Source organism: Benincasa hispida, chromosome 3 (genome assembly GCF_027475165.1).
Source record: "Benincasa hispida cultivar pf3 chromosome 3, pf3_genome.v1.1, whole genome shotgun sequence".
In the NCBI taxonomy this organism is placed as follows: Eukaryota; Viridiplantae; Streptophyta; class Magnoliopsida; order Cucurbitales; family Cucurbitaceae; genus Benincasa; species Benincasa hispida.
The window spans coordinates 2,095,542-2,114,935 of record NC_143480.1 but is presented as its reverse complement, the minus strand read 5'-3'; the positions used below and the strand labels follow the sequence as shown (position 1 = coordinate 2,114,935).

Sequence of the window (19,394 nt, the reverse complement as noted above, 5' to 3'; positions counted from 1 at the left end):
TATGAGTTGCGTATGTGTTTTTTTTTCCTTCTTTTTCTTGAAACAAATGTAATGGGTTTGGAGGGGATTATATAAGGGTAGGAAGAAGCAACTTCTTTCCAATCAGCATGAATGCCAAGTAATGCCATGTTCTGAATGGCTCTTTAACTCTTCACAAGTCTAAAGGGTTTAAATAATAATGGTGGTTTGCTCAATCCAAAATTTTCTTCCTTTGTCAGGGAGACAGTTGCCATGAATAAGAACCACACAATGCTCCACCTTCTGGGGGCACATACCAACTAAGATATAAGTTTTGAAAAGGCCAAGTTTTCTCAGATCTACGTGGTCCGCTGTTTTGTCACTGTCTTTGAACAAGGCGGGATTCTTCTGGTGGACCATTTCTCTGTCTCTTTTGTGTGTATTCAATTTTATGCTACACTCTCTTAGTTATGTCTGCTTAAAGAAATTCCAAACCAAGTGTTAGAAATAATAAATACTATAATGCAAACTATATTACTTAAAAGAATAACTATACTGCAAAGTCTCATCACCGTCCCCCAGTCTGTGAAGTGAAAATTCCGAAGTGTCAATGTTATTGTAGAAGGGAACTCCTTTCCAATTTGATCCCTAAAGGAGGGAGTCTAGGAAAGATTACTTTCTTCTGCAAGTGTGATCGCATAAATCAATTATCGGAGATGTGAGAGGTTTGACCAGCATATTGCAGTAGATTTCGTCCCTTGCCAATTCAAGGTCCCATTTGATAACTGTAACTTTATGGTTTTTAATTTTTGAAAATTAAGGTTATAAACATCATTTTAATTTCTAAATTTCCTACTTTGTTTTATACTTTTACCAATAGTTTAAAAAATCAAGTCAAATTTTGAAAATTAATAAAAGAGTTTTTAAAAATTTGTTTTTAATTTTAGACTTTGGCTAATAATTTAACTCTTTTAGAATATTGTAAGAAATTGAGAGGATAGACTTAATTTTTAATAACCAAAAAACCAAAAACCAAATGACTACTAAACGGGTTCCGACATATGGAGATGGAGAAATCAACTATAACTTATGGAGATGAGAAAATTAAAATGTTGTTTTTTATGACCTTCATTTCTCAGATGGCGTGATTGTTTGTATGTCTCTCTTTGTTGAGACATTATAATTTGCATGTTCCTTATATATTTTTGGTTGAAACTTTATCATAATTGAAGGAAAAATGATTGATCAAAAGCATCCTTTTGTTAGTTGGCATTGTATGTATTTAGAGATGTGATAAAGTGCATACTTGTATTTGTAAAATGATTGGAGTATAATGAATTTTCAGAATTACATTTACCATCTTTAGTAGAGTTTTTTTACTACCAAATCTCTTTAACATTGTTAGAATTGGAGACATAAATGAAGGTACTTAGCAGGGATATTTAGGATCACAAACCTTCTTTATAAGCTCGTGAAATAGATGAGAATTTTTACTCTTTTGGTAAGAGTACCATTTATAAGCTTGTAAAAATTGTAATACTTATGAAAGGTTATGGTAAAGATATTGCAATATTTATCAAAGTTTAAAGTCCAATTTGTTGAAAAATGAAAGTTTGAAGTAAGAACTTGATATACCTTGTCAAGTTTATGGGTAAATTTTTAAGACACTTAACCTTTTTTTTTCCATTTATTTTAATCTCAATCTAAAATATCTTATAATGTTATGTAATTCCAGATGTTATTATGACAAGAATGAAGAAAAGAAAGAGCACTCATCCTTTAGCACTTTTCTTTCAGTGAGCAATACAAATTGTTTGGTACACATGGGGGAAGTTTATAAATGAAAATCCAAGAGGAAGTGATGTAAATGATTGTGGAATCAGGTTCCTTTAGAGACAGTCAAGACTCCATGAAAAATAATCCCTCAAATTGCTATATATTTTCTATGTGCTTTAGTTTAGAGATGGTCAGCTAGTCATATGATGGGCTTTGGTTGGGCCTACCACTTTGACAAATAAAAAGTGCTCTTTGATGCCCTATGTATCAACAACAATTATACAAGCTCATAACAAATGGATTTTAGAACCCCATGCCTAAAGTTGAGATTGTAAATTTTACCTTTGCTTTTCACCCTTATCAAGCCCTAGCCTTGATCATAGGTTAATTCTATATATAACAAAAATCATTAACATCACACCTACATGTTACTCATTATTAAGATTATATACATCTTTTTAAGACTGTCTATTTTGATCTACAATATAATAAGATGGGATGAGTAAACTAGGCATAATAAAAGATTTATAATCTTCCTAAACAATAATACAACATGATAGAATGAGTACACTAAAAAAATATAGAGTAGATGCCTCTCCCTAAAAAACTCAAGTACGTAAGTACATTAGACCATAAAATATAACAAGTTCTAGCTTGAATTAAATAACACACCAAATTTTGTTTAGTAGGTTCATAGTTCATTCTAAGTACAATGATCTAGTAACAACAAGTTTTCAAATAGAATTAGTTATATTTCTTTTTAATTGAAGGTTGAAAATATATAATCAGTACTCATTTAGAATAGTACATAGTAAATGAAGGGCATATAAACTAGAGTAATTTTTTTTTCATCCCACATTAATAGTCTATATGCAAGTTATTTTTAGCCCATTAAACAAAATATCTTACTAGTCAATACATGTTCAAATTGGGTAACTTTAATAGCTCAAGCATAGGAGCATGCTTAAGCATTTATGACCAATAGTATGTTTAAACAGAGCAAGGTAGATATGTTTGGCTATATTTTCATCTTCATGATCAAACTCCTTTTCAACTGCCAAAGGTATATATATATATTTACCACAAAGTCCAACATTACTCACTATTCACATATTAAGCAATAAAGTCCAATGACAATGATTAAGGAAAAGATAATCCTCCATTCTAGTCAGAAAATGAGGAAAAGTAAATAGTGGAATTTTCACAAAAGTAATGTATGATAAATAATAAGTTTTGTTTGCATGGCCCAACCATCATTGTAATTGCTAATTAACTATTATGAAAGAAAATTAAGTAAAAAAAGGCAACTTGAGATTGAAATGAAATAAAATATATAAAAAAGAAAATGTCCACTAATTTCTCACTTTTGGCACGTGCGAGCCTCCACAGACACCACCGTCCCACATTACTCCCACAAAACTAAAACTCTCTCTCTCACGGGTGAGCTTAAAAAAATCGAACGTTGGGAGCAAATGGACAAAGAAAAAGAAAGTAGAGGAAAAAAAAAGGTAAAATTTATGAGTGAACCTAACATTTTCTCACACGTACCCCCATTTTTCCTTTGCACATTGTCCCAACGTCTTTGTTCCCCTTTGTACTTCCATGGAATTTCTTAGTACATTATTTACATAAAAATTCAATCTTTATTAGGAAATCCTAATTTTAAATTTGTTTTTGAATGTGGGTCATTGCTATAATATGAGATTTCACTATCAGGAGCAATTTTGTTTAACATTTTTGGAAATGTAGTTGTCAGATTCTGTGTTAAAATTTCCCTTGTTCTTTAAAATCAAATTTCTTGACTTACAGGCCAATACCGAGAGCCCCCTTTTAGTCGGATCATAGAATAAGAACAAAGAAAACGTTTTTGTTTCTTTACTCGGATTACTACTCCCTAGCTTTCTGCCTCTGCCCTGTGTTTCTATGTATTTTTGTTTCCCTTTCGTTTTTGGCTTTGAGTTATTAAAACGTTCAAATTCACATTACCCAAGAAAGTTTTTGCAGATTGGCTATTTCCATCAACACAGCTGCCATTAATACAATCTCTTCTTCTCTCACCTCCTTTACCCTCTCTCTCTCTCAATAGCTACAGTAGATGCACAAAAAGTGAACGAAAGTGGGTTCTTTATCACCGAAAAGAAGAAGGGTCTGCTTTCTTGGCCATTATTATCACTTCCCCATTTGAGAGGGGAAGTTTTCATGGCTGTTTCTTCATTGTGTTCTTGGAACTATTAGCCTCTAGATTTAGAGTTTCCTACTTTCGTGTTTGTGCATCCCTTGTTTCTATTTGAGTACTCAAAAGAGACTACAACCAAGCTTATGCTTCAAGATATGAGGGGAAGGATCTTCTGATTACAACACTTAAAAGAGTGTTCTTTTGGGTTTAGTTACTGTTCCCTAATGGATATTATTCACTGTGCACGTCTACTATGTGTTGTTGTCTGTTTTGGGATGTTTCTATGCGCATCTTGTCTTGACGAATTCGGTGATTCAACAGCTGTTTACATTGTAACTCTCAAGGAACCTCCTTCTACTACTCATTACTATGGTCAGCTTAGACAAAATACCACTTCTTTTAGGCTTGGTACTTCTGGTGGATTAAGCATCCACAAACCAAGGTACTTCTCCATCACTCTTTTCGCTTCTCTCTTACACTTGCATTTGGCAGCTCTAAGCTCCTCATTTTAGTGCTTTACTTGAAATATGATGAAAACTTGTTGTATAAGACATTTGCAATTACTGTAATTTTCTTAAACCCCAACGTGGGCATTTGTTCAAGCATGAGTTGTTGACATGTTCTCTTTTATGTAGTTGATTTGATATTAGTTACTTTTTTTTGGGTTTGGAAGTTTTTCCTTCTTTCTCTGTCAAAATTTTATTTTTCTTCATCATTTGGTACCTCTATTGTGTAGGGTGGTGCAGAATTTGTGTTATGTATAGTTAATTTGTGTTATGTATAGTTTTGTTGCATTTACTAGTCTTCTATCTCTGTTTCTCAGTGGAGTTTCATGGAAACTATTCCACAACCTTGTGGAAACTATTATTTTCAAGTTATTTTGCTAATTTTTTTATTAATGTATAACCGATGTTTTGTTTTGCCCTCGATGCACAGTTAATCATAACTGATTGAAGTTATTGTTTGTTTGACTATTTGTTCAATCCTCCACGCCATGGTGGCTGTGATTGGCCATAATGCTATGCCTTTTTCGTTTATGCTCTTCCTTCTGTTTAGTCTGTTCAATTCATTTACATGTAGTATAATCATATCTTTTTTAAAGTTGTAATTTAAACTCTACTGCTTTGATGTTATTTTATTTAGAAACATATCGAGAAAGCATCGAAGATATAGATCCTACATAGCCCGAGTTCATGATTCATTGTTGAAGAAGGTCTTGAAGGGGGAGAAATATTTAAAACTGTACAGTTACCATTTCTTGATCAATGGATTTGCTGTGCTTGTTACCGAAGAACAGGTACAAGTTTGTAATCTATTCCCTCCTTTTTGCTTCATCATCATTGATTCTCTACTTTAAACTATGATGGTGTTTAATTGTTAGTGTTTACCTTAAAAAATTTGCTCAGAAGGAATTATGTACTGTCGACTAACACTTTGGTGTCTAAGAAACGCACTGTGATGGACTTTGTATTTTAGTTTAAAAGATGCATGAAATAGGTTTTGATTTACTGGTATCTTTTAATTTATAGGCAAACAAACTTTCAAAGAGGATAGAGGTGGCAAATGTTGTCATGGATTTCTCTGTAAGAACTGCAACGACCCATACTCCACAGTTCTTGGGCCTACCGCAGGGAGCTTGGTCTCAAGATGGTGGCTTTGAGTCTGCTGGAGCTGGGATTGTGATTGGGTTCATTGACACTGGCATTGATCCATCGCACCCCAGCTTTGCTGATGATTTGACTGATAATCCGTTTCCCGTTCCTGCTCACTTCTCTGGAATCTGTGAGGTAACTCCAGATTTTCCATCTGGATCTTGCAATCGAAAGCTTGTGGGAGCACGCCATTTTGCAGCATCAGCTATAACAAGGGGAATATTTAATGCATCTCAGGATTATGCATCACCATTTGATGGTGATGGACATGGCACGTAAGTGTTTCTTTCATTGTTTGGAAGTTTGTGGATCAAACTAACATTTCTGTTGGTTTTAGTCCTTACTAGTCATGACATCAGATACCCAGCTCCACTCCTCCTTTTTGGTTTGAAGCATCGAATATATATATATATATATTATTTTCAGTACCAAAAAAAAAAACCCTTTCGATAAAACTAGCAGTATCTCCTCCTCATACATATACATAACTCCTTTCCTTAAAGCCAGTACCATCTTTAGAGGAAGGCTTTTACAGAAGGTGATGAGAATATGATTTTTGGATTGTTTTGCTTGTTACGTTTTCTTCAAGGAACCTAAATGACGAGCTATAAGGTTTTAGGGAAACGTAGATTATGCAAATGACATTTGACTTGTATACTCTTTCCCACGCTATACTTCCTTCTTTTCCCCCATCTTTTTTCCACTTTAGGTTCATCCTGGTAAAATATTCACTAGTTCCATTTCTTTGGATATATATTTTTCCCTTTCAGTTGCCTGCATAATATATGTATTAATTCTAATAAAAATGGTTTGACCCTATATCTGCAGGCACACAGCTTCAATTGCTGCTGGAAACCATGGCATTCCAGTCATAGTTGCTGGACATCACTTTGGAAATGCCAGTGGGATGGCTCCTCGTTCACAGTAATTAATCTGGACTTAGGCTACAGTCGCTCGTAGAGCTATTAATTTGTTTTTCCTTTGTTATACTAATTTTTTTTTATTTAACTAATACTTTAAAGTACATGTTATATTGCATGAGTTTCATTTGCTTCCTTGTTTGAATGCTTGCTTATGCTTCTTTATTCAGCATTGCTGTTTACAAGGCACTGTACAAAAGCTTTGGAGGTTTTGCTGCTGATGTTGTTGCTGCAGTTGATCAGGTGTGTAATGTATGATATGCTTAGTTGTTTTCCATTATAAAAGTTGTTTAGTTTGTTTCTGGCTCTGCAATGGAAGATGGAGTTGAGAAGTTCTTGAGGACTTAGTATCAAACTTTTGTATCTAAAATAAGTGTAAGCAGTTCAACTCTTGAGGATGCAGGGTTACCTACATCTAGAATGTGTAAACAAATGAGAGTGCAACTCTATCCTTTTGTGCTCCTATAGTAATCTATGATGTCATTTGTAGGCTGCTCAAGATGGTGTGGATATAATAAGTTTATCAATCACACCGAATCGACGTCCCCCTGGTATTGCAACGTTTTTTAATCCCATAGATATGGCACTGCTCTCTGCAGTAAAGGCTGGTATATTTGTTGTGCAAGCAGCTGGCAATACTGGACCAGCACCAAAGAGCATGTCTTCCTTCAGTCCATGGATCTTTACTGTTGGTGCTGCTTCTCATGATAGAAGCTACGCTAACTCTATAAGCCTTGGCAATAATGTCACCATCCCAGGAGTCGGACTTGCACGTAAGTTTCTGTCTGTCTTCTCTGTTTGTACTACTCTTCCACTTTAAGGAAAAGGGGATTTCAATCTTTTAAGAAAGCAGGGAGATCTGACTCTTGATACTGTCTTGAATTAGCTTAAAGCATATTATGAACTTGTCTAGGAAATGCAAAGCGTAGTGAGGATTATAGCTGAAGTTGATTTTGTTCGCCACAATAGGAGAAATTTGCTCCATTTAGTTTGAACTTAATATGATAGTGATTATCTGGGAACAATTTTAACGATCAGAGAAAATATAGTATACTTTGTGAAGTTAACGATACAATATATTTTAATGATAGTGATTCTTTATAGTTTGGTAGTGTGCACTGTAATTCTTAATAGGAAATATAGCCCTCCATCATAGTGTTATCCTGATATTACACTATTTTATTTGTTTTCATTCCCTCATCTATTTTATCTGATCCTTATCCCGTCTTTTACTTTCCACTGTTCTCTATTAGCCTATCCAACGTCTCTTCCATTTCTTTCAAGTATGTAATTCAGTTGGGTGTTTATTTGTTCATTATGGTTATTGTTTTTCATGCCTGCATTTTAACGATATTCATGGGAGCAACTTGAATATATGCAATAGATGCTCCTATTTTCTTGGTAGATAAAATCTAATTCATTTTCTCCTTTTCAGCTGGGACTTATAATGACACGAAGTACAAACTAATTGCTGCAATACATGCATTGAACAATGACACAAACGTGTCGGAGGACATGTATGTGGGCGAATGCCAAGACTCCAGTAACTTTGATCAGGATCTGGTCCAAGGGAACCTTCTAATATGCAGCTACTCAATCAGATTTGTGCTAGGGCTTTCTACGGTTAAACAGGCATTACAGACGGCAAAAAATTTGAGTGCTGCTGGTGTTATTTTCTATATGGATTCTTTTGTGATAGGTTTTAGGCTCAACCCAATTCCAATGAAAATGCCTGGCATCATAATTTCATCACCAGAAGATTCCAAGGTTGTGCTCTACCTTGTTAGCTTTTTACAAGGAATCAACATGCAACTTTTTGACTGATAGGTTCTAGATTCTTATGGTCATCAATGTAATAAGTTATACAAAGTGGCTGTCAAAACCTTTTTGCATCCAAGTGGGGCTTTAAAATGGATTATGTTCATTTGTTCATAATTAGCTCCCTCCCCACCCTTGCTCTCTATGGTTCTGAAATTCATGGTTTCTTCTGCAGATGCTTCTTCAATACTACAATTCTTCTTTGGAAGTAGATGGATTAACAAAGAAAATTTCTAAATTTGGAGCTGTTGCTAGCATATGTGGAGGATTGAAGGCAAATTATAGCTCTACTGCCCCACAAGTTATGTACTACTCTGCTAGAGGACCAGATCCAGAAGACAGTTCTCTTGATGATTCTGATATTATGAAGCCCAACTTGGTAGCTCCTGGAAATTTCATATGGGCTGCTTGGAGCTCTGTTGCCACCGACTCTATCGAATTTCTTGGTAATCATTTGCAACGGTTTTGATTTTACATACAACATTAAAACTCAGACATCAAAAGTTAACTTTTACGAACTCCCCAGGTGAAAACTTTGCAATGATGTCGGGAACAAGCATGGCTGCTCCTCATATTGCTGGCCTAGCCTCACTCATAAAGCAGAAGTTTCCTAGTCTTAGTCCTTCAGCCATTGCTTCTGCACTATCGACGACAGCTTCTCTTTACGACAAGACTGGTGGACCAATCATGGCTCAACGTGCTTATGCTAACCCCGAACAGAATCAGTCTCCAGCTACACCTTTCGATATGGGAAGTGGTTTTGTGAATGCAACAGCAGCTCTCAACCCAGGGTTGATATTTGATTCCAGTAAGTACATTTAACATTATAGCCTACTTTTTATGATCTATTTGCCTATTTTTCTTGATGATCATTTTGGCAGTAACTGCATGGTATGATGTTCGAGTTCGCTTCTTGTAGGTTACAATGATTATATGTCGTTTCTTTGCGGTATCAATGGATCATCTCCTGTGGTCTTCAACTACACAGGCCAGAACTGCGGGCTTTACAATTCTAGCATCACTGGAGCTGATTTGAACTTGCCCTCTGTGACGATAGCAAAACTTAACCAGTCGAGAGTAGTGCAACGAACCGTGACCAACATTGCTGGACCTGAGTTTTACAGCGTTGGTTGGAGCGCTCCTTATGGAATTTCTTTAAAGGTTTCTCCAATTCGATTTACGATCGGCAGTGGCGAGAAACAAGAGCTAACCATATTCTTCAATGCCACGATGAACAGCTCGGTTGCTAGCTTTGGTAGAATTGGACTTTTTGGGAGTGCAGGCCATATAATCAACATTCCTCTTTCAGTGATTTTGAAGATCTCATATAACAATACTACTAATTGAGAGCTTTGGAGGGTGAGTCAATTCTTCCCCCTTCATGAAAAGAAAAAGAAAAAGATCATGTATTGTGTTTGTTTACCACCTGCTCTGCCTTCTTCCTTTTTGAATAATTTGGAGGTGTGTTAACCAATTTTTTCATTCATTTTTTTGGATGTAAATGTTTTCTGATGTAAGAAAGAAAAAGGAAAAAAAGTAAATCTAGCTGGTTTCTGTAATTTAGATTGAAATTCAAAAGTGAGGTAATAACTAAGTTGACTTCTCTCTCCCTCTCTCATATTTTACTTATTGGAACTTGGCAATGGCCAGACTTGTCACCAAATGATATAGAAAGATGGCTGGAAGAACAAGAGAATGGTTGTCATTATGAATTACAGGAGTATTATTACTAAAAAGAGGCTTTCCTCTTTATGGGGGGCTCTACTCAGAGCTCGTTCAGTAAGTGGATAAAGAAGAGGATAATATTGCTTACACACCACTTTATCTTTATCAGAATGATTGTGAAGCCCTTTTTTAGACCTACCAATTTCACATGTCGTTATGGGGGTTGATTAAAAAAGAGTCTCATCCCACCAATAGTGAACTCTTCTACTATCTTAACTCAGTTCTACGTCACTCTAATCTAATCGTGACTTACACATTAGAGTGTATGAAAAATCTGTCTATCGTGATTTTGATAGCTTATGGTGTATCATTTCCTTGTTTATATTAAAAGTCACATTCATTATTAGACCGACACAATCCAGCTCGACCTAAGCGTAAGTCCAAGGGTTGGCCTAACCTTCAATAGCCAAATCTACCTATTGGATTAGCTCATTGAATATCAGTTATTTAATTATTTAAAAACATATATATATATATATATATATATTAGATTTTCTTGAAATAAATGTTATTAAGTTTATTAAATTTGTATTTTATTCTAGATAAAATTATTGATACTATAAGATTTTATTTAGTATTTAATTATCTAAAAAAGTTCTATTAGTTTTTAACACTTAAAAAATTAATGTTAACTAAAAAAATACGATATATCTAAGTATATTTTAAAAAAGGAATTATACATATATGTATACATATAATATATTGGATTAGTCCAATGATAATGCTAATTGGACATGTCCAACGGACCAATCTAAATATAACTTATCAAAATGGTGATTCATATCCAATCTAAAGAATAAATAGATTGGATTGGACCATTCAGGTCAAAGGATAACTTTAGGCTGAACTTAGATAAAGTTTGGGCTAATCTTGGATCGACCTTTGAACTTTGAGATTGAATTAAAAGTAGAATCTTAATCTTGAAACCTCAATGAGATTTCATAGCTTTAAAATCTCAATGAGAAACCTAGGCCACATCACTTTCTAAGAAGAGAGTTGTGCATAAAAAAAATTGGCAAAAGGATATGAACAAAACCAATGGAAATTCAAAATGCATACCAACAATGAAGGAAACAGAAATTACAAGACAGCGTGTATACTCATATTTACCAGAAGGGGATACACGACGGGTGTATAATATTTTTACTTGCGATACAGCTCAATGATTCGGTACATAAATCACACAAGTAATATAGTACAGATCCTCAATTCTTCAGGTCCACAATATACATCGCATTCACAGGGTAAAAAGTTCTCTGAACCTCAAATTGAAGTTCGACTCAAGAATGAATGGTGACCTTTTAAGGGCAAATCCGGAGACAAACTATACAGAAATCTCCAAAACCATATTCATATTCCAAGCAGTATAGTGATGTACTAGAGAGAGATAGATATATAGATCGCTTCCTCCCATCCTTTTCAAGCCGCTAATAGCAAGTGCCATCATTCAACAACCATCTCACCGAGTTACCTTTTATCTGTCGTGACACCGACGACGACATTGCTCACCTGTCATTCAGAATGTTAGTAGTCTTCACATTTTGTTGTTGATAATAAATCAGGGAACGTATAATTCCAAGGAGGGTTAAGGGAAAAGAACCGAGCAAACAGCATGAATACTTACCAATTTGCCACTTTCGTCAACAGACATAGGGTTCTCAACTACTACTGTTTGACTCTGAGACTGCAGGAAACGAAAATAGTCAACAATCCTAAATCGAGTATGCCGCAAAATCAAAATTACAAATCCACTAAATGGTCAATGTAGAGGCCTAAAAGGAGGGACGAGAGAGAAATGAAAAGCTTGAGAACATACCGATGATGAAGGGGGCATCCCAGAGCTAATTGTTCCATTACGCCTGTGCACTGGAATAGGAACCCTTACGTTGGATATCTGCAAAGAGACATCAAAGGAGAAAACATGAAGAGCTGGAAGAAAATATTAGCACTTATCATGTATAACAAGAGAATACATAATCAGAAGCATTTAACAGATCCAAACTGCACCACCTCAGGTTAATGGGAAGTTTATAGACTAAATGTCTGGGACATAAGTTTGTGTTTTTGAAGTTTTGTACATTTTGTTCTTCCTTAATACTCCCTACCAACCCATGCATAAAAACACGATTATTTCGGAATGGAACAAGTATTGGACTGCTATAAAATGTACCGCACCTTGACCTCAAAATTTACTTGTATCCATTCTCTCACGTTAGTTAAGTTTAACTAAAGCCACATCGAAAATAGTCTGAGTTGGTTTCCAAAATGAAAATAAAGAATATTTATAAATGCTGGAGGAGGCACACAGAAGAAAGTATGGCTTCATATCAAGAGGAGAGAACTTCCAACCCATCACATTCACCGACCCAACAAACTAAAAATATCAAGAAATTTCAGCTGCCTCTCAAAAGAAATGGATTATACTTACACCAACATTTGTAACATAGTGACAGATCGCACACTTGACTGATGGAGCACCATATGGAAAGACGAGTGTTGTTCGGCAGTTTCCACAGTTAACATGTGCAACCTGGTTCGTAGCTTTTTTAACAGTCACAAGCACCCAAACATAAAAACTCAGTAACCTAGCTAACTAATATAACATCAGAAATTTTTGAGTGTCTAGTAATTAATAGCATAATACAGAAACCAGCATAAACAAGACCAGAATTTGCAGAAATAAGATCCCACATCCTTTCCCAAGCAAGACTACCCCTTAGAAGGAACTAAAAACAACTCCTCTAGGTTGCAACCGTAAGAATAATAATAGAAAGATTTAAGACGAATCCTTTATTAATAATTTTAAAAAATGCAATACAACAGCAGTGTTTGAGAGAGATGAGCAACAACAAAACCATTTGTGTTCTCAAGCAAAGCAAAAAACTACTCTCAAAGATATTATGATCCTTTTCCTCAGAAACATACAAAATAAACAAAAAGAAGAATGAAGGAAGAAAAGTTGAGAAATATGAGAAAAGGAAAGAGAACCAAGAGAATTATAGCGGGAAAGTTCAATAATAGCATACACAATAAACCCAGGTCTTACTGTTATCCCTAATTCACTAAATAAATAAAAGTTCAAACAAATAAGGAGCTGTCACTTTCAAATATCCATTATATCCATTCCAAAACTCAAAAGCAACGATAATTTTCTTCATACCAGGTGCAAGGTTTACTGTATGACAGCAAGAGCATCTAACACTTGTTGCCCCACGTGCGTACATGAGCAATGTCCTGCAACCTCCACATATAAGTTGAGCCATATCTGTTCCTGCAAATGCAAAGCCCAAATCTCTGATATAAGACTTCAAAAGAGTTACCACATGACAAATAGAGGTATGGAGGACTAAAAGGCTTATATGCTACAGGAAAGGAGACACGCTTCAACACATCTGTTATCAGAACTTAATGGTTGATTTTTAGGAAATACACATTAAAATTAGAAACTAATAAAATAATATTCATCATGAATAAGCAAGTCTAACGTCTTACTCAACTCGTTTTTACTGTCCACCATCATATAATTTGCATTTTTGTCTACCAAGTAAAAAGATGGATAACTTTTCAATCAGATCCGGTCGAAAGTTCAACTAACAAATGTTAAAAGAGTATTTCATGGAGGACTTTAAAGGGAATTTTTAATACATTAAGGGTAAAATTGAGAATTTAAAGATTAAGAACCAAATTGTGAATTTACCTACAAGATTAGGGACCATTGATATATTAGCCTACCCTAAACTTTAAACAAAATACTCCATGAAGAGGTTACAAACACGATAATCTTCCACTTGGAACATCTTCACGTGAATATGTGCCAATTATAGAAAGGCACAATTGTTCTGCATAAACCCACAAAACTCCAAACTTGCAAAGAAGCCTATCACAACCCTATTTTTTCAGGAGTATAATATACTCCTGGATGAATCCTTGATATTCCAATCTCATAAAGAAACTAATACCAGAATCTTCTATCAGAATCACTATAACAAAAAAAAAAAAAAAAAAAAAAAAAAAAAAAAAAAAAAAAAAAAAAAACAAAAACGAAAACAAAAAAGAAAAAACAAAAACAAAAGGTCTAATTTAGGATGATCATTTCTAACGTAGGAAAAAGAATAGAGATTCTCATCCTTACTTTCATTTCGCGAGAATCTAATTTAGAACACGGCTTAAAAAAACTAACCTAAAAAGTAGGAAAAAGAATAGAGATTCTAATCCTTATATGATCATTTCTAATGTATTAGGATGACATCTTCTACCTATAGTCATAGCCAACTAAATCCTTCTATATCTTTTAAATTTTCAAATATCATTAGTTGACTTTAACTTTGTATGTTTTTAGTGGAGTATATATTACTTTTTTTGTTAAATTTACTTGTTTTATCTATAAAGAGGTATTAATATATAAATATATACGCATTCTAATTCTAAAAATAAAAAAGAAATTTGTCCCCTACATATCCTTGTCCTACTTTTCAGAAATCATTGAGTCATGTCTGTATCCATGCTTCTTAGTTTATGACTTCCTTTTGCTTTGCAGATCACAGTAATTCTTTTCTATAGATGGTCTATTTCATCAGTTATATTACTTATAATTGTTTGAAATTAACCCCTTATTCTTTTCTTCTAACTAATTTACCTCATTTGGTATAAGCAAATATTACAACTGTGATGCTTCTAAATCTAAACCATCCACTCAAAAATGGAAATTCCTAAAAAGGGCTAGTTACATTGGTCCAAAGGACTATAAACACGTCAATTTCCACACCTCAGTCTATTGACAGTCTTATGCTACACTTAAAATCAATCAACAGCTTTAACAGTATAGTTCCTTTAATGAGTATCTATTAGCTCTTTTGAGAATTTAGGACATTTATCAAATATAGATAGGTAGGGAGAGAGAGAGAGATGCACAAAATAATTATGCACAGAAGATATTTGCATATCTTAAATGAAGAAAACGTCATTTACACACAAGAAGAAATAAAAAATCCAAATTGTTGGGAACTTGGGATAAATCTTAAAAATGTATTTTTCTTATGCTCTTGTAAATGATTTTTGCAGTGTATGCTCATATAATGATAGGGCCATCTTGCGGACCATATTACCTATGCATCCTTCGTTGAGTTAAACTTTGTGCCCAATTAGAAAAAGAAAAGGGGAAAAAGAAGATAAAGGAAAAACCTATTTCAGATATAAGATCTCTAATATTTGGACTCCTGTGGAGATGATTTTTTATTGGGGCATACGAGATTTGGGTTTTCGAAGAAACCTCACCGATGTTGAAATGGTTGAATGGCTGTTCTATAGGATGCTAAAAATTCGTGGTGTTGGCCACTAGACCCTTCTAAAGCATTTTCTATTTGTTTTCTGATGGAGGATTTACCTCATTCCAAAGACCTGATGTCCAACCGTCTTTACTCAATCATTTGGAGGGGTGCTTATCCAAAGAAAATCAAGGTTTTCTGGTGGGAACTAAGCGATGGTGAGGTTAATACATCATATCGGCTTCAACGATGAATGCCTTATTTCTATCTTTCTCCATCCTAGTGTGTTATTTGCTCATCACATGAAGAGTATCCTTGTCATTTGTTTTCCTATTGTACCTTTTCTTATCATTATTGGCTCTTTATCTTCTGGTTGGTCTATGGTTATGCCTGACGCAATTTATGAGATCTTCGCATCTATTTTTTTTGGGTCACCCTTCCCATGGTGATTGGAAGACTTTATGTCTTGCTATCAATAGGGTTTATATGCTCATCACATGAAGATTATCCTTTATCATTTGTTTGCATATTGTCCTTGCTCAGTGTTATTGGCTCTTTATGTTTGACACTTTTGGTTGGTCTGTGGTTATGCTGGGCACGATTTATCATATCCTCGCCTTATTTTCTTTTCTTTTCTTTTCTTTTTTAATGGCTTGCTACCAATAAGGTTATCTTCTGGAAACTTTGGTGTGAATGGAATGCAAGAATTTTCAGGGATAATTTCTTATAATTAGAATCTTTTTTGGACTTGATTTTATTTCATGCTCTTTATTGGTGTAAATGACAACACCCTTTCATATAATCAGATTTGCATGCCACTTAAAATGTCCACAATTGTAGATATTCTTGTCTCCATGCCATAATTGAATTAGGAAACGAAGTCACATACTTGACCATTATCCCATCAGCCTAAATTAAACAGTTTGTCAAGCAGATTGGGATTACAGTCAACTTAGCACAACTTGGAAACTTCTATAGTTAACTTAGCACATTACATTTGTTATCATAATTTCCTCAACGCTTTTAACGACCAAAAAGGGGAAAGAATCAATAAGAAAAATTGTATACCAGGAGGAACTGAGGTGACTGTATTGCATAATGCACAGCATACATTGGTAGCCCCTCCTGGATAAAGAAGAATGCTCCTACACCCACTGCATACAAGTTGGCTCTGCATAGCTGCTACAGCAAGTGGAGAGAAAAAAATCAAGAGCTTGTCAAGAGTGGACTTGCTAACGAGGAACAGCATCATAAGCTATGTGCAAGATTGGAAAAATAAACCAATATGAAATTAACTTCTCTCTATCTAAAACAATTCCACGTGAATGACTTTTTAGAACCAAAATGGATATAGAAGACCCTCGAGGACAATTAAGGTTACCAGGGTGTCATTGGTTCCTTCTACCGGAAAGGTTCCGATCACTTATTACTATTATTATTTTAATGAAAACATCAACTTTTATTGTGAATAAATGAAAGAATACAAGGACGTACATAAGAACCCCACCCACAAAAGAAGCAAGGGAACCCTGCTAAAGAAAGGGCTCCAACTATACAAAATGATATCTATGGCATAATTACAAAAAGTCTTAGAAATCGAAACTCAAAGAAAAACATGATACTAGCAAAGGACCAAACATCACAAGAATTCCTTTCTAACCCTCTAAACACTTGTTATTCCACTCCCCGAAAGAACCCATAATCTACTGGAAAGGTTTCGTCATTCATTTCCTCTTTCAACAATAGTTAACTCACGAATGTGATCCACCTAACTGTGTGGATTAAGAAGCTCTTCGTGTTCTCAGCCTTCTTTGTACAGCTTATGAGGTCAATAATTAAATCTCTTATCGAGGAAAATCCATGGAAACCGCTTCATTATTGCGTGCACATATATATAACATTGCAAAATTAAAGGACATCGTGTAACTAGGAAATAAAGCATGCCCCAGCAAAAGACATCTCAAGATAAAAAGAAATTACCGGTCCATCCAATGAAAATTATTAGGGCAGCATAAAATCTAAAAGCCCAAGTCTCTAAAAGAAAACAAAAAACAAAGGAACGATATTCTTTTCTCAAATCCAAATAATAAAAAAAAAAAAAAAACAATAACCTTCTCCCGGTCCTCCTCACGACCACCGATTTTCTACAGAAACGACCACGTAGAAGTCTCAAGAAGGAAATCTGTCAATCATTCGAAAAACCCAAATGCCCAAATCACCAACAATCTCATTAAACAAAAGAAATCAAAAGTTACAGAAGATAAGTGCAAGATACACAAATTACAATAACACACAGGGAGAGAAAGGGAGGTTAAAAAAAAACCTGAAAATGGTGGAAGAGAGAAGGAATAATGGGTTAATTATGAAGGCGACGATCGAAGAGGTGTAGCTATGGAGGAGGCCGGCTTAAGCGGATGAGAGGATGGAAGCGAGAACTGCGGTTGGAAATTGAAATGCCAGACAATGGGATAGAGGAAAGATTGAAGCAACGAGAAGAATATTTTCTTTTTCTTTTTCTTTTTTTTTTTCCTTTTTAAGAAAAAATATAAATTTTAAAAGAAATTGGAAATGGAGAAAGCATGAGCAATTTCGGAGATTTTTACTTTTATCTTATTTAATAATAATAAAAAATATTTTAATTCAATAGAGGAGCGCGTCGATATTGTCAACGAAATAAACAGAAAGAATAAATCCAATCCAACTGTGGAAGGAAAGAGGCTTTATTAATTACGTGGACTTTGATTAATGCTATGTCAATTCTTGGTTGGATTTATTTGTTTATTTTCTTACAAACTCTCGTAATTTCGTTGTTTTGATGTACAAGAAAAAAAATATGAATAATTAGGTGATTTTTGAAAAAGAAAATATATTGTCATAATAAAGACTGTTTGAAATATATTTTCTCGTTTTATTTTTATTCGTGTTTAATGGTTTTTTTTTCTGTCATTATTTTCTGAAAATCTCCTCTCAAAATTGCATTGGGAAACAAGTGTCTATACACCATAACTAAAAAAGGACAGACATTTTTCATCATATAAGCAAAGACAAATAATAAAATTGATGAAATTTTATGGTCTGCCGTTATATTTGACGGAATGGTATTCTAGAAGTTTCCAAGTTATAACTTTCTTTGCATCATAATTCTTTTTTACTAAGATATTTGCATGTTTACTTTGTATATATTCTCCTTATTTAACTTGGGCCGTATTTTTGGTTTTTGTATATATTTGCATAGGATGCTTAATTTAACTTTGTTGACATAGTATCAGAGCAAATTAATTTGACCGAACTAAAACCCTAGCTGCCACGTTTTCTGTCGTCTTGGTATTGTGTCGATTGGCGTGGGTTGCAATTTCTTCATAATTGTGGGTCTTTGGTGGCTTATGTGGTTTTTTTTTTTTGTCTCAAAACAAAATCCCTCCTATTAATTTGGTGGATTATTCTTTAAATATTATTTTGGTGATTTATTATATCCCCACTATATCAATTGCCTCAATTTCAATTTTGGTGGTTCAACATTATTATCTTGGTGATTGAAATCCATCACCAATTTTCAAATTCTTTTGCCGTGGATTCAACATCTGTCGGTTGATTTGTTATTTTGGTCTAGTGTATCAAATCAATTGTCAAATTTTTTTGGTTTGTTTTTTTTTTCGAAATAACCGAAAACGTTTACTACTGGACGTGTTGTTACACAAATACACATGGAGTGGATTATTGATATTTGAGCATCTCGTCATATGACGGACAATTTGAATAATTTTACTCAAACATATGCTATTATTTCAAGTCCTATAAGCTTGCCAAATGGGAATAAAGCACCCGAATTCGGGCTGGCTACTTGAATGATCCGAGTAGTGTACCCAACCCAACTCTTAAAATCTGAGTTGGGTTAATTGGGTTGTCGAGTTGTGCAAGTTTTTTTCTCCTTGTTTTTTCAATCAACAAAGTGTAAAAAAAAAAAAAAAAAAAAAAAAAAAAAAAAAACCAACACTAAAACCATTATAAAATAACCATAAACAAATTTACTAAAAAGACAACCATTTACACCAACAAAGCAACCAAATATACGAATAGTGAACGACGACAGACGAATAGCAACCCA

General features: G+C 34.4%; 2 protein-coding genes across 4 annotated transcripts; one reads left to right on the top strand and one right to left on the bottom strand.

The window, feature by feature from the left end:
* Nucleotides 1–3,414: 3,414 nt before the first annotated feature.
* Nucleotides 3,415–9,907, top strand: LOC120074717 (subtilisin-like protease SBT2.2). Its single transcript, XM_039027938.2, has 10 exons — nt 3,415–4,352; nt 5,054–5,207; nt 5,440–5,837; nt 6,391–6,486; nt 6,653–6,725; nt 6,973–7,255; nt 7,918–8,249; nt 8,476–8,746; nt 8,827–9,108; nt 9,220–9,907. The coding sequence occupies exons 1-10, from the start codon at nt 4,135–4,137 to the stop codon at nt 9,645–9,647; spliced, it is 2,535 nt and encodes an 844-aa protein (XP_038883866.1). The 5' UTR covers nt 3,415–4,134; the 3' UTR covers nt 9,648–9,907.
* A 1,144-nt stretch (nt 9,908–11,051) lies between these two features.
* LSD1 (LSD1 zinc finger family protein) lies at nt 11,052–17,983 on the bottom strand. Of its 3 annotated transcripts, none has more exons than XM_039026875.2 (8): nt 17,613–17,983; nt 17,401–17,471; nt 16,358–16,468; nt 13,186–13,296; nt 12,454–12,566; nt 11,842–11,919; nt 11,650–11,709; nt 11,052–11,534 (listed from the first exon to the last, which is right to left on the bottom strand). In XM_039026875.2, the coding sequence occupies exons 3-8, from the start codon at nt 16,464–16,466 to the stop codon at nt 11,493–11,495; spliced, it is 513 nt and encodes a 170-aa protein (XP_038882803.1). In that variant the 5' UTR covers nt 16,467–16,468; nt 17,401–17,471; nt 17,613–17,983; the 3' UTR covers nt 11,052–11,492. The 3 variants fall into 3 exon arrangements, with proteins under 3 accessions (XP_038882803.1, XP_038882804.1, XP_090167686.1); XM_039026876.2 differs by having other exon boundaries at nt 16,358–16,471; nt 17,613–17,953; XM_090311560.1 differs by lacking the exon at nt 16,358–16,468 and having other exon boundaries at nt 17,613–17,977.
* Between the last annotated feature and the right edge of the window lie 1,411 nt (nt 17,984–19,394).